Source organism: Lottia gigantea (genome assembly GCF_000327385.1).
Source record: "Lottia gigantea unplaced genomic scaffold LOTGIsca_5, whole genome shotgun sequence".
Taxonomy (NCBI): domain Eukaryota; kingdom Metazoa; phylum Mollusca; class Gastropoda; family Lottiidae; genus Lottia; species Lottia gigantea.
The window spans coordinates 4,753,674-4,767,745 of record NW_008709715.1 but is presented as its reverse complement, the minus strand read 5'-3'; the positions used below and the strand labels follow the sequence as shown (position 1 = coordinate 4,767,745).

The following is a 14,072-nucleotide window of genomic DNA, read 5'->3' as shown; positions in this document are numbered from 1 at the left end:
CGCACATGGTTCAGAAAAGCAGAACATAAAACTCATTCATTTCATTTTACTCTAGAATCGAAATATCTTCTTTAATATAACTGGATAACATGGTACCTGCAACGCCTTATATCCTACAAAATACTACTCCAACATCAAGCAATCTGTTATTATGTATGCTCAAAGCATTTTTAAACTGCAATTTCAAAACACACATTCAAAGAAGTCTGAGTTAAACTAACTTTGTGTTTGTTTCAAGAAATCAAGAATCAATCATTGTCTTTCTTCAACCAAATTTAAAACTAAGGTTTCTTTTTCGTTGTAGCTTGTTTTTGGGAGTGTTGATATTGTTGCATTCTTGTTCTGACAATTTGTAAATGTTTTAAAATATATTCCTCTTTAGGTGCTAGATTATGAGCCTTCACTAAACATTTCTCAGCTGAAAATAAGTCTCCCTTATCTACATATACCACACATAGGTTATGCATGGCTTGAACATGGTTGGGATCCAATGCCAAAACATCTAAGAAATTCTGTAAAGAAAAATTCACCTATTAACGATCAATTGCAATTCAAAAATACATCCAATTTTAAAGCTAACTAGATAACAAGAGTGACAGCTTTTCAGTGATTCCTTATGAGCCTAGGTGTAGAAGCTGAATTTTTCAAGGCAGAAAAAAACTATAGGCAAAAAAAGTAGCGTTTTTTAGGAATCCTTAAAACAAAAGCCCTGTCACCAAACCATCTTGGTTCCTAACCCATGAGTAGACATATAAAAACTGAAAAGTTGCCCATTAAAGCAACTGTCAAAATTGTTCTACAAAAGATAAACCCAGATCTTACCTTTTCTGCTGCTGCAATGTTCTTCATCTGATTTAGATTAATATCTCCCATTAATATGTTCCCTTTAATATGGTCTGGATAATACTGTTAAATATAAAATAAATACATGAACTAGATATTGGTCTAGAAACTTTTTAAGTAGACCAACAGGAAATACAGATTTGTCAAAGGTTATCTTGAATTAAGAGTGAAAGGTAAAGCATTAAAAAATCACTAAACTAACCTGTAAAAGTTTTTCTAGATAAGGGATAGCTTTTAATGGTTGACCGACATCATTATTATACATTAAAGCTAAATTAAATAGAGCACTTCGGAATTTATCATCTATCTGAAATGGTCATAATATAATTTAGATGAACAATATTTTACTGAACAAATGACAACATTCTAAACTTCCACAGTATGTTTTTGATGAATTGTAGGGGAACTGAACGTCAGATTATAATCTATAAAATGCTACAGATGGCTGGTGAATTACAACTATAAGTGTTTGCTCAATGTCTTACAAAAAATATCACATGCACTTTTAGCATATAAGCAAGCATAACAGTAATCTTACTTCGATTGCCTTTTTAAAGTTAATTTCTGCTTCAGGAAAGTTTTTGTCATCCATTGCTAACATGGCTAAATTAAAATATATCTTAGAATCACTTGGTGATACTTTCTTTAACTGTTCTAATCTGTAAGAAAAAATATCAGTGAATAAACTGACTTTCCTCATACTTATCCTGATAGGGATGTTATCTTGACGAACATGACAAGGTAAGATAAGTAGGTTTTAAACCTGGGTATTGAGTGTTCGAACAGTGTAAGATGTTTGAAATATCAAGTCAAATTTATCTTCGTAGGGCATCAAACTCAAACTGTAGGCATATTACAGAAACATTATAAATTTCAATCGTTTGGTTTATTATTTATATGTTGTTCAGAAAATAAATTCTTAAAATTATCTTGCCATAGAAATTATTACATTCGTATGTTACCATGGTGCAAAGAGTTCATGAAATACACATATTATTAATCATAATGTAAAATAATCATTACCTTTTATAAGATTCAGGTCTAGAACTCGGATCACCAGATTCTTGTAACAAGATGGCTGAGTTAAATAATGTTTGCTGAAACAATAGTCAACAGAATTAATTAGGTTGAAATAAATTATCAGAGTATTGGTTGCTATCAAATGAGGATATAACCCATAAAAGTACAAACTTAGAACAAGAACTGTTGTGTTAGCCTCTTTATTACAACACTTCATCATGTTCATTGTAATACATTTTACTCAATATAATACATGTTTCTTCTTATTTTATACTTCTTACTTTATTTGTCATTTGATTTTTGATAAATTATTTGCAAATTTTTGCACTTTAATTGTATAGAAATTATTTTGGCAGCTTAACTTAAATAAGCTGTCCTTTTCATGAAGTTATGTCAGATAAAGATGGAACATTATATACAAGTTATAAGATTCAGTTTATAAGACTGATAATATATTGTTTACAATATATATATATAGATTGACTTACTGGATGGTTAGGGTTATATTTCAGTGCTAAATCAAAATATTTATGAGCCAATTTCACCTTCTTTTTTTCTAAATACACAACACCAATCTACAATATATAAAAAAAAAACATTTCTAATATTTGTCAAGCTCTGCCAGTAGCTTCCAATATTTTTCAAACTTCAATTTAAAAACAAATTGTGACCTATTTTTTTAAATAAACATTCAAAACACAAAACAGCAAATAAATAGAAGAGTGTGTTGCTTTTTTTTATTGAGAAATCATCACTTGTATGCATGTTAGATCTTAATATTTCAAGAATAATAATATTTGAACATATATAATTATGTAAATCAACAAATATTTTAACATATTATATACAAACAATGAATATTTTAACATACATTATAATATAAATCAGCATTATCTGGTTCTATTTTCAATGCATCTTCATATACTTGTACAGCATCTTCACTTCTATAATACAAAATAATAGATACAGTTGCTACATCTCACTGTACATCATGCTTGCAATTATGACATCCTATGGATATATATGTAATGAACATTTATCTAGCATTAATTAACTTTCTAATTACCTTCCTAATTTGACTAGAACATCTCCTCTATTAATATAGCCCTGTATATAGTCTGACCTCATACTTATAGCTGTCCGTAATAACTGAAATATAAGTACACAAACAGTTTACAGAACATTTCTAAGAACAAATGGTTATTGAGTTTTAAACAATAAACAGACACTGCACAAAGTGAATATTTTCCTGTTATTATATAAGGTACTTGCTCGTTTAGAATGGAAAGAATTACACATTAAATATCAAACCTTATCAGCTTCTTCTAATCTGGATTCATCTTTAGAAACTAAACTTGCTAAATTTAGATACACATTTAAATGATTTGGTGCTATTCTTGCTGTATATGATTTTCCTATAAATTAAATTATTTAAAATAAAATATTCATATTACCATAACAAACTATTCAAACCCTGAAAAATATAGCACCACACAGATCTTACAGAGTGTATAAACAGAAATCTTTGAATGCGCAATAAGCTCCAATGATCTCTTCAAGCAAAAATCAGAAAATGAAATGAAGTGAATGGAGTTTTATGTCCTACTTTTCTGCACAATTTGGCAATGAGGGAAATTTTGCCAGGACAGCGGCATTAGCCTGCTCTTTTTCGACATCCAACTGTTGAGGAATCTTTAACGTGCACAGCCTGTAGCACACAGGGCTTCGGTTTATTGTCCCATCCGAACGACTAGACGCTTTTTCAATTTCAGTACCTGCATCACTGACAGGGGGAAACCGGGTTGAACAATCTGAAGGAATCTTTTTGACCTATGCCGGGATGGAACCCTGAGCCTTCAGGTTAGCGAGCAAGCGTCTAACTCACTTAGCCAACTCAGCTCCCAAGCAAAAATCAGAGAATAGATGATACATGCAAACATACCTGCAATTATTGGTGGAAATAAATCCATAGCTTTTCTATAAGATTGTTCAGCTTCTTTAGATAAATTCATATTATTATATGTTCTACCAACATTGATGTGAGCCCCAATATCATCTGGTTGTACACTACAAATAATCATTATATATATATAATTCAAAAATATAAACAAATATTACTATGTTGAACACAGGCCTCCAACGAACTTCATGTATAATACATATAACACATAGCTAGTAAATAAACACATAAAAAATACTGAAATGACTGAAGTGCTTTATTTTTTAGGCTTCCACAAAGTGTAATCTTCAGACAACTAATGTGTTGTATTAAAGTATTGTTTGTTTTTATGTCTGCATTTTGTGACTGGTTTGGATTGCTTTGTCAAAACTAATTAAAACTACAAGAAATTTGGTAAAATATACTCACCTCACAGCCTTTTGAAAATAGGTTAAAGCCCTTTCATATTCTGATACTTTTTCTAATGCATGGCCGACATTATTAAATAGTTTGGCATTTCTGTTATTGACCTTTAATGCTGCTTGAAATATACTATATTCTGACTCCCTGAAATAGATAATATATTACAATGCATTCAGAATTGTGTTCAATATGTAGTAAGTTAGTTAGCAAGTAGATTCAAACATTATGATATAATCCTCTAATTATTTCCTTTAAGAAGTGATAAAATTCATATAAATGTTCAAAATATGTGAAATAAGTTGACTTACCAATCTATATTTCTGACAAATGTTTTAATGCTGTGTGTTGTTAATAATATTCCCAATAAACAATACATGATAGACTTTCTATAAAATAATAACCATTTAATAAGCTAGGTATCTCACTATAGATATCAATAATATTCTGAGATCTGTTTAGATGAAGGCACATTAGATGTTAACATTTATACATACATACAGTCAAAAAGGATAATCTACCAGGATTCTTAATCTGGTTCTATGTAATATATTACTGTAAATATTGTACTTTCAGACAATCGAGTTACCTTTTGGAAGCCAAGATTTCAAAGCCTATAGCTACTAGCATTGAGAATCCCATACTTGGCATGTAGAGAATTCTCTCAGCTACTACAAAACCAACAGGAAAAAATAAATTAGAAGCTGGGATGAATGGAAGCACCATAAATGTTATACTCTAAAATGAAAAAAGTAAATATATTTAGATTTAAGATGACAAACTGGCCGTTTTATATGAACATAATCATGAGAGGGTATAGCATATCAAAAGACGTGATCAGTACCTTTAAGACCATCTTCTTCTTGGGAAAATTTAAGTGAAAATAGCCTATGTCCTATTTCCTATTGAGTTTCAGGCTGTGCAATCTTCAGACAACTGACTATGTCCAAAATTTAATAAGACACTAATATACTTACTATTATGACAGCACGTATTCTTCTACTCTGTCCACTGAGTGTATATTTGGCAAATAATATCATACAAGAATAAAATATCACAGTGAATATATTACGATAATCTGATATGCTTTTTATCAATGGTATAGTTCCCATTGTCCAATCACAGCATAATTCTGATGGGAAGAGGAGGAGCCAAAAATTGACTGGCAGGAGATAATTATATGTCAAATGACGAGCAGGAAATGATGCAGTGGAGGCAGGATTATCAAAACTGCAATAAAAATTTAGAACATGGAAATCATATATTCTCATATACTTTGATCTTTCAACTATCAGTTTCAAGGGAACTTGGTGTACTTGGAACATACATTGACAAGAATATGATGACTTTTTTTGTGAATTAAATTAAACGTAATTATCATTATTCATTTAAAACATTTACCTATTTCTACTAAAAGCTCAAATTCCACAAATAAAATGCTATGTTTGACATAGTTTTTAGGATGATGAAATTTTGTATTGTCCACTTTCAGAACAATGTATTACATACTGCTTATCAAGCAAAATTGTATTATAGATGAAAAGGGCAAAAATCTCATGAATGATCATATTATATACTCAACTTACTTAGTAAAGACTGGTAATTGAGCTCCCATAACTTTGATTCTAGCAAATAATAATAATAAGGTACTGGATACCAGAAAACCAGCTCTAATGATAGAAGTTTTCATCCAATCAGGAAAGGCTGGTTTACCTTGAATCAAACTTTTACATATATCTAACAATTCTGATCCTGAGGACTAAAATAGAAATAAGATTCGAATTTGAAGTTATACAAAAAAAAGAGTATAGTTAATCAAATAATAATAAAATGCTCAAATATACACATTAATAATCTCATTAAACTTACTTCGGCTCTGGCCACTAATGCCTACATCCACTAATGCCTACAGTGTAAATTAAAGAAAGACATGCACTAGTGAATTTCAGCGATACCTGCTATCATAGCTACCCAACCTCTAATTGGACAAGTCCACTTTAATGGAATATTGTCTATAGGCGACAAAAGACAGAAAGTTGTATAGCACTTTTTTATTTATATATCAGTATAATAATAATAACATAATTGACATAATAACACTACAAGTAGAAAAAGGGTCATATTAGCACTCTTTTCATTATATATTAGCACTCTTTTTTATATATCAGTTCGTAACATTTTTTTTGTTAGCAAGTGTCCTGCAGCATCCAAAAACTGAAGAGGCGTCTTTCTGTGCATGAACAAGTCATCTTTAAGGCGTTGGATTCTCTGGTCTATTTCAACATATACTCGCTTGCTGGGTGGAGGACGTGCACCGTGTATTAGCTGCGCAATCGTATTACGTTCTGCTTTTTCAAGCTTCTGTAGGACTCTCACGAGGCTGTAGATGTTGGGGTGGGCTCGCTGAACAGTCTTATTAAGGTGCGCATGCCATCCTTCAAGGTGATTGTTGCTTCGTGGACCAACGTTGGTGTGGTGATTCCATATACCAGCACGGAACAAGGCATTATCGTCGACCCAAGTATTGATCATGTAGTCCTTGAATGACGTGGTCTGTGGTGTATTAGGGGCATCCTCCATTGCGTCAAGATTGCTGAACCATGTTAACTGGTAGAATTTACGAAACAGGAGATTATAAGAGAAGTGCTCCATAATTTTTCTATAAAGCTATCAAACAATAGAAAAAAGTAATAGAGATAGAAGTGTAACAGTGTCTTTCTAAAGATATAAAATAATCCAATAAAATATTTACCCGTTGAGCTATAAATACTTCATATACACAACATATACCAATTACAGTGATACCTTGTTCTTTACATAACATAGCAACAGTTACTAATAATACTGTTACAAACAATGGTGTCCATTCTACAAAAAAAACAGATTACATTGGTTTAGATATAATATTGAAACCAAAGTTCATGATTTGTAAAATCAAATTTTACTGAAATAAATAATTAAGTTAAATATATTGCATTGTCTTTAGTTTGTAGATATACACGTTACTGTATTTAATAAAGACTACTGGTAAATATAAGACTGATATATAAATCAACTTACTAATGGGTTGTCTATAGCCTGTAGATTTACTGTATGGTATAAAGACTGATATATAATAACTTACTAATGGGTTGTTTGTAGATTTACTGTATGGTATAAAGACTGATATATAATAACTTACTAATGGGTTGTTTGTAGCTTGTAGAATTACTGTAGGTTATAATGACTGACATATAATAACTTACTAATGGGTTGTCTATAGCCTGTAGATTTACTTTATGTTATAAAGACTGATATACAATAACTTACTAATGGGTTGTCTACAGCCTGTAGATTTACTGTTAAATCTTAACTAATAGGTTGTTTGTAGCCTGTAGATTTAATGTATGGTATAAAGACTAACATATAATAACTTACTAATGGGTTGTTTGTAGCTTGTAGAATTACTGTAGGTTATAATGACTGACATATAATAACTTACTAATGGGTTGTCTATAGCCTGTAGATTTACTTTATGTTATAAAGACTGATATATAATAACTTACTAATGGGTTGTCTATAGCCTGTAGATTTACTGTATGGTATAAAGACTGATATATAATAACTTACTAATGGGTTGTTTGTAGCTTGTAGAATTACTGTAGGTTATAAAGACTGACATATAATAACTAACTAATGGGTTGTCTATAGCCTGTAGATTTACTTTATGTTATAAAGACTGATATACAATAACTTACTAATGGGTTGTCTACAGCCTGTAGATTTACTGTTAAATCTTAATAGGTTGTTTGTAGCCTGTAGAATTACTGTATGGTATAAAGACTGACATATAACAACTTACTAATGGGTTGTCTTTAGCCTGTAGATTTACTGTTAAATCTTAACTAATGGGTTGTTTGTAGCCTGTAGATTTACTGTTAAATCTTAACTAATGGGTTGTTTGTAGCCTGTAGATTTACTTTATGTTATAAAGACTGATATATAATAACTTACTAATGGGTTGTCTATAGCCTGTAGATTTACTGTTAAATCTTAACTAATGGGTTGTTTGTAGCCTGTAGATTTACTTTATGTTATAAAGACTGATATACAATAACTTACTAATGGGTTGTCTATAGCCTGTAGAATTACTGTATGGTATAAAGACTGACATATAACAACTTACTAATGGGTTGTCTATAGCCTGTAGATTTACTGTTAAATCTTAACTAATGGGTTGTTTGTAGCCTGTAGTTTTACTGTTAAATCTTAACTAATGGGTTGTTTGTAGCCTGTAGATTTACTTTATGTTATAAAGACTGATATATAATAACTTACTAATGGGTTGTCTATAGCCTGTAGATTTACTGTATGGTATAAAGACTGATATATAATAACTTACTAATGGGTTGTCTATAGCCTGTAGATTTACTGTTAAATCTTAACTAATGGGTTGTTTGTAGCCTGTAGATTTACTGTTAAATCTTAACTAATGGGTTGTTTGTAGCCTGTAGATTTACTTTATGTTATAAAGACTGATATATAATAACTTACTAATGGGTTGTCTATAGCCTGTAGATTTACTGTATGTTATGAAAGCCAACAATAAAAATATAGATGATAATGATTCTGCTCTACCAACAACACCAGTTACCTGTAATAAACAGTTACTTTACTAAATCATTTCAAGATCTTTAAACGTTTATTCAATGTTATTCAATTTTTCCCTTCTGCATAAATGACAGTGCAAAAGCACATTGGAAAGCATTTGTTAGGATAATGAACTTCCAACCAGGTTATTGAGAAAATCTCACCACAACTAAATTAGTCCAGGGATTCATATTACATAGAAACTAAGAAATCACTTGTGTTCAAGTAAGAGCTATCATATATAAAAGGCTAATACTCACAGCTTCAGTATGTATAGGATGTATAGCAAACAATAAAGCAGCAAGAAAACTGGTCCATTCTTTAACAAACTCTTTACACATACTGAAATATAAATTCAACAAATCCCGAACCTTTACTGATATTTTGAGCTTATAAATAAATTGATAAAACATATATAATCATAAAAACTAGGACTTCATGGTTGGCCTGATATCAATGCATTTTATAAGGTATATGCTAGGCTCCTATTTTTCCAAAAAAATATAATGGAAATTTGTCTTGTCAAGATACTTTAGACCAAATTTGAAAGTCCAAGAATTGAGCATTCCTTAGACACTTAACTATTTAATATAGTAAAAAGAAAGGCATATTCAACTTACACCATGAAAATAATAGAAGTAAGGGCATGTAATAAAACATTAACTAAATGGTATCCAAGAGGCTCTAATTCATGTATTAAATAATTCCATCGAAATGTTAATACACATAGTGGTCTGTAGGATTTATGACTTCTTTCCTAAAAGTACACAAGACACAACATCAAATAATGATAATGATAAATAAAATCCACGGATGTATCTTTTCTGAAAGAACTGTTTTTCCAGGGTGTTTAATGTGAGGGGCGCAGGCATTACAAATATAAACAATATGTGCCTCCAAATCAAACGAAATCTGTCATAATCCAATTTGCATCCATCTTACAATTCATTCAATTTCATCATAAGGTGTGATCAAATCACAAAAGTTTAACAAAATAAAGGTACCATTGAGCTAAGCAAAAGTCAAGCTTTGAGAATCAATGTAAGATGTTTCCTCTCAGACGCTCCATGGGAGGCAAGTGTATCCAAGGATTTTGAATCTCGACAATTATTCAATCTGCCATCTTTCAGACAGGAGGCTGTAGCTGCCACTGCCCACAACAATCACTTAAATTAACAACATGATTAATAAAAATTAAGACAGCTTCAATTCTGTCTTGAACTGATTTTTGGTGTAGGGGAATCATTTATAAGTAAGTATGTACTGGATGCCAAGACACCTGCATAAGGTGTACTTATTTTGTAATCAATACAGTATGCAAGGGTGTATTTATGCATCAATTGAAGACTTATCTAATCAAAAGGCTAATGTACATGATAAACTAAATCAAATTTGGCCTGAAGCCATGCATATATTCTTTAAGACTTTGATTTACAAGAAACTTCATTGCCAAACATTTCTTTAAGGATAATAGCTTAGATTCATGAGTATTATGTCTATTAGCCAGTCCTTAGCCAATTCTTTCTCAGACTGTCCATACATATATATATATAGCAAGGCAATATGAGAACAGATGACTTATACAATGTTACCAAGCTCAAGTGGAATGCCGATTGCACTAGAAGTGCTTATCCTACACAAATTTACCTTTGAATAATTGTAGACACTTTATCATCTTATTCTGCTCGGTGGCAGGGTTTGTCAACTGATTATACCTTTCCGTAATGAACATACAAGTCTGTAAGGAGTGTGTCCCCTCAACCTTAGACTCCTCAATACATGCTTTTCCTTTCAAGCATGATGTTGTGTTTTTAAGAATCCCTATGCCAAATCAGGGTGGGGTCAAATTACTTTCATCTCTTACAAAGAAAGAAAGAAAGAACTATATTTCACAATAGAATAACTTAGGTTCAGAGTTAAGGATCCTTTCTAACAGCTGGTCCTTTACCAAAACCTTTGACATCTCCCAGATTATCTGTACCCATTTACCCAAATATAAGACTTTCACACACCGATCGAGATCAGAACCCATAGCAGCCAACGCTCTAACCGACTGTGCTATAGAACATCACTTACAAAAAGTTTTAGCTCTTTTTTAACTGAGAATAATTCATATTGATGTAAGTAAACTAAAAATTGGATGAAGCATAGACAGGTAACTACATTTTCATGTAGGTGTATTGAAAACAACAAATTCATAGGCTTTTATTTCTAAAATATACACAATAACAATATTTATGATGTTGGTACCATACTATTTCACTTGATAAATATGGCAAGTGCTTGTGATGACTTTTTTTCCTCACAATTTGATTGCTGCATGTCCACCTTTCAAAGTAATTGTAACCATTCCATATTTCGATTTCTCACATCTACAAATATACAAAGTATAAAATTAACTATTTCATAAATAACCTCCAGAGTCATTATCTTTCATTCAGCCTTAGTCCTATCATATCATTTATTACATTATTTATTCAGTAAATTATATTATTCAGTTTATCTCTCATATCAATGTTACTTCATTATCATTCCTACTTTTTAATCCTTATCATCTATTACACTTTATATTCATTCATTATTATACATTTTTCCTTCCAATCATATTATTCCATTTCCTTAACATTTCTAATATTACTTTCATAGTACTGAAGTATCTTATCATTTCTTTAGTTATAACACTTTTATAGTAGTACATTATCATATCTTAAGTTATAACACTTTCATAGTAGTACATTATCATTTCAGTTATAACTTTCATAGTACCGTAGTACATAAATACATTATCATATCTATAATTGTATTACTTACATAGTAGTACATAATCATTAAGAATATAGCACTGGAGCTCTTTTATAAAGCTTTAATTTTATTTCATATTTTACTTTATTGGTTACATTTTCACAATCAATTTAGAAATTTACTAGTAAGTCTATTCAGTAATATCAAAGCCTCAACTAATTATTTTACTAATGATTTAATTCACCTACCTTACAAAAAGGACTTTCAATTGATCCATACTCTGTAAATATAAAACAAAGGCCAAATGGAGTGTCAATTTCATACAAAAGAAGCAGAAATTGTAAAGGTATTGAAGAAAATGTAAAGGAAAAGCTTTAGAATAATTTAAGGATTTTTTATTGAGCAAAGTCAATAATTTAAGAGTTTTGTTTCAAATTCATCGATTTACAAAGTATACAAAATGTTATCAACAAATTGAATTTATTTTGTTCCAAATATGATTTATGTAACAGAATACTTAAATCAAATCTTAAAACTAAATCTTATTCAAATTAGTTAAACAAAATGGAAAAGAAAAACTTACCAGCTATAACTTAAATGAATCTGGAAAATTTCAAGTCTGCATCCAAAAAAGAATTTCTGTTGTTTTGCAGACATGGCAACAAGGAGTGAACCCTGGGATGTCAACAGTCACAATGAGCATACAATACAGGTGTAAAGAGGTCTCTACCCTATACTGATTTCAGCTCACCCCTGAGCTGAGAATGTCACCTTTTGTTTTTTAGCTAAATTTGTAGAAAATCCTTTCTATCCCTGAGAAGAATTCATCCTTAATCTAAATAGTCCTATACAATGGTTTGAGGTTAGTCAACTCAATTAGAATTAAGATCAATGACAAATAAATTAAAGGTGGGTAAACCATACCTCACCCAAACTATATTAAGTTATGCCTTGGTACCACCAGCTCATGTACCAAATATACTAACAATTAAATATTCAATTTTTATAACCTCTTCTCAAACACAGTTGGCGTTTTTGGGCAAAAATGTAGAAAAATAAGTAGCTCTATATTTTCTTATAAATATGATAAAAAAAATTGTTTACCTGATTCATTGGAGTTCCCCAGAAATCATTCCAGAATAATCTAGAAATAGGACTGTGTGGTCTCAGATCTTTATTGTCCACTACAGCTGATATATCATCAAAAACAAAACCACAGTGCAGAGCATTATAATAACAAACACAAACAACCACACATAATATGCCAGAATATAACTTGAAAGTTTCCATTATGCCTGAAAATAAATTTAAAAAAATAAATTGAGTTAAGTCAGCATTCAATGTCCATAGGACACAGTGAGCACACTTTAATTACAAGTAACTTATTTAATACTATTTCAGCAAAGCTTGGAGTATTTTACAACAGGGAAATGGCAACAAAAAAATAAAATCAGGAAATGTAATGCGAAAATACAGAACACAACAGTTACAATTAAAAGTTACAGCCTATTGCTTTGAAATAATTAGATGCTTTAAGTACCCTTCTACAGAATACCCTGTACTTCAAAAATACAAAAGCTTTTATCAGTTGCATGAGAATTCAAATAAAACATCAGTCTGAAAGCATTTCAAAATTCAGATTAAATAATTAAATCAAGAACGGAATACTCAAAGCTTTCCCCAAAATTGCCAAATTCTTTCAACTCTTTTTCACAGCATAAGCTAATTAAACATAATGATAATCAATTTTCAACTTACAGCTATCTGACTCTTCCACATCTAAATATCTAACATCTCCACTCTGTGTTCAGCTGGTGTTTTGATTATAACATGTAGTTTAAAAACATATTACGGGATGTTAGCCACTCATCTGTATTTCCTCTTATACTTAGTATATAATATCATAACAACCTGCAAAAATAGTTCATTAAAGATGTGAAATAAGACACCAATATCAATATGTTATTAAAATCTGTTTTTAAACTTGTAGAACAGTATGACATTATGTACTTTAATCTGCTCAACTGGTATGCGCATCAATTTACTAAATTAATATATTTGTTTAATTTGGAGATAAGCTTATATTAAAAAACTGAAAGAAATCCAGATATTTATACTGAACAAAATCCAGATGTTGGTCAAAATATTTGAAAACTGATTTTTTTTTTTAGATGTTATGTGCAAATGAAATTTATGAAATTATTCCATTACTCTGTCCTGTATTGAAAATTCTGTTTTGACCTAATCAAGTCATCAATATTAAAACAAAGTGTGAACTATGGCTGTGTAGGCATTGCAAGTTGAAAGAAATCAGAGGGTGACTTCAATTGGAGCCGAGTTATACTCAAGTCACAACCGAACTGTAATATTTTCTAGGGTTGAGTCTCTAGTGACGTAATATTTGACCTAGTTAGAAGCTCGGGTCCGACACTCACTATTTGGAGAGTCCAACACGAGTAAAAATGGTAGTATGGAATGT

At 30.7% G+C, this 14,072-nt stretch overlaps 1 protein-coding gene across 1 annotated transcript; it reads right to left on the bottom strand.

The window, feature by feature from the left end:
• Window positions 1–281: 281 nt before the first annotated feature.
• LOTGIDRAFT_210330 (hypothetical protein) lies at window positions 282–12,883 on the bottom strand (the record flags this gene model as incomplete). The annotated part of the gene is made up of 20 exons (XM_009062079.1): window positions 282–512; window positions 823–906; window positions 1,046–1,150; window positions 1,382–1,502; window positions 1,867–1,940; window positions 2,352–2,438; window positions 2,735–2,807; window positions 2,930–3,012; window positions 3,175–3,278; window positions 3,806–3,930; window positions 4,232–4,369; window positions 4,534–4,611; window positions 4,812–4,960; window positions 5,200–5,452; window positions 5,809–5,981; window positions 6,975–7,090; window positions 8,756–8,855; window positions 9,112–9,193; window positions 9,472–9,608; window positions 12,698–12,883. The coding sequence occupies 20 exons, from the start codon at window positions 12,881–12,883 to the stop codon at window positions 282–284; spliced, it is 2,499 nt and encodes an 832-aa protein (XP_009060327.1).
• Between the last annotated feature and the right edge of the window lie 1,189 nt (window positions 12,884–14,072).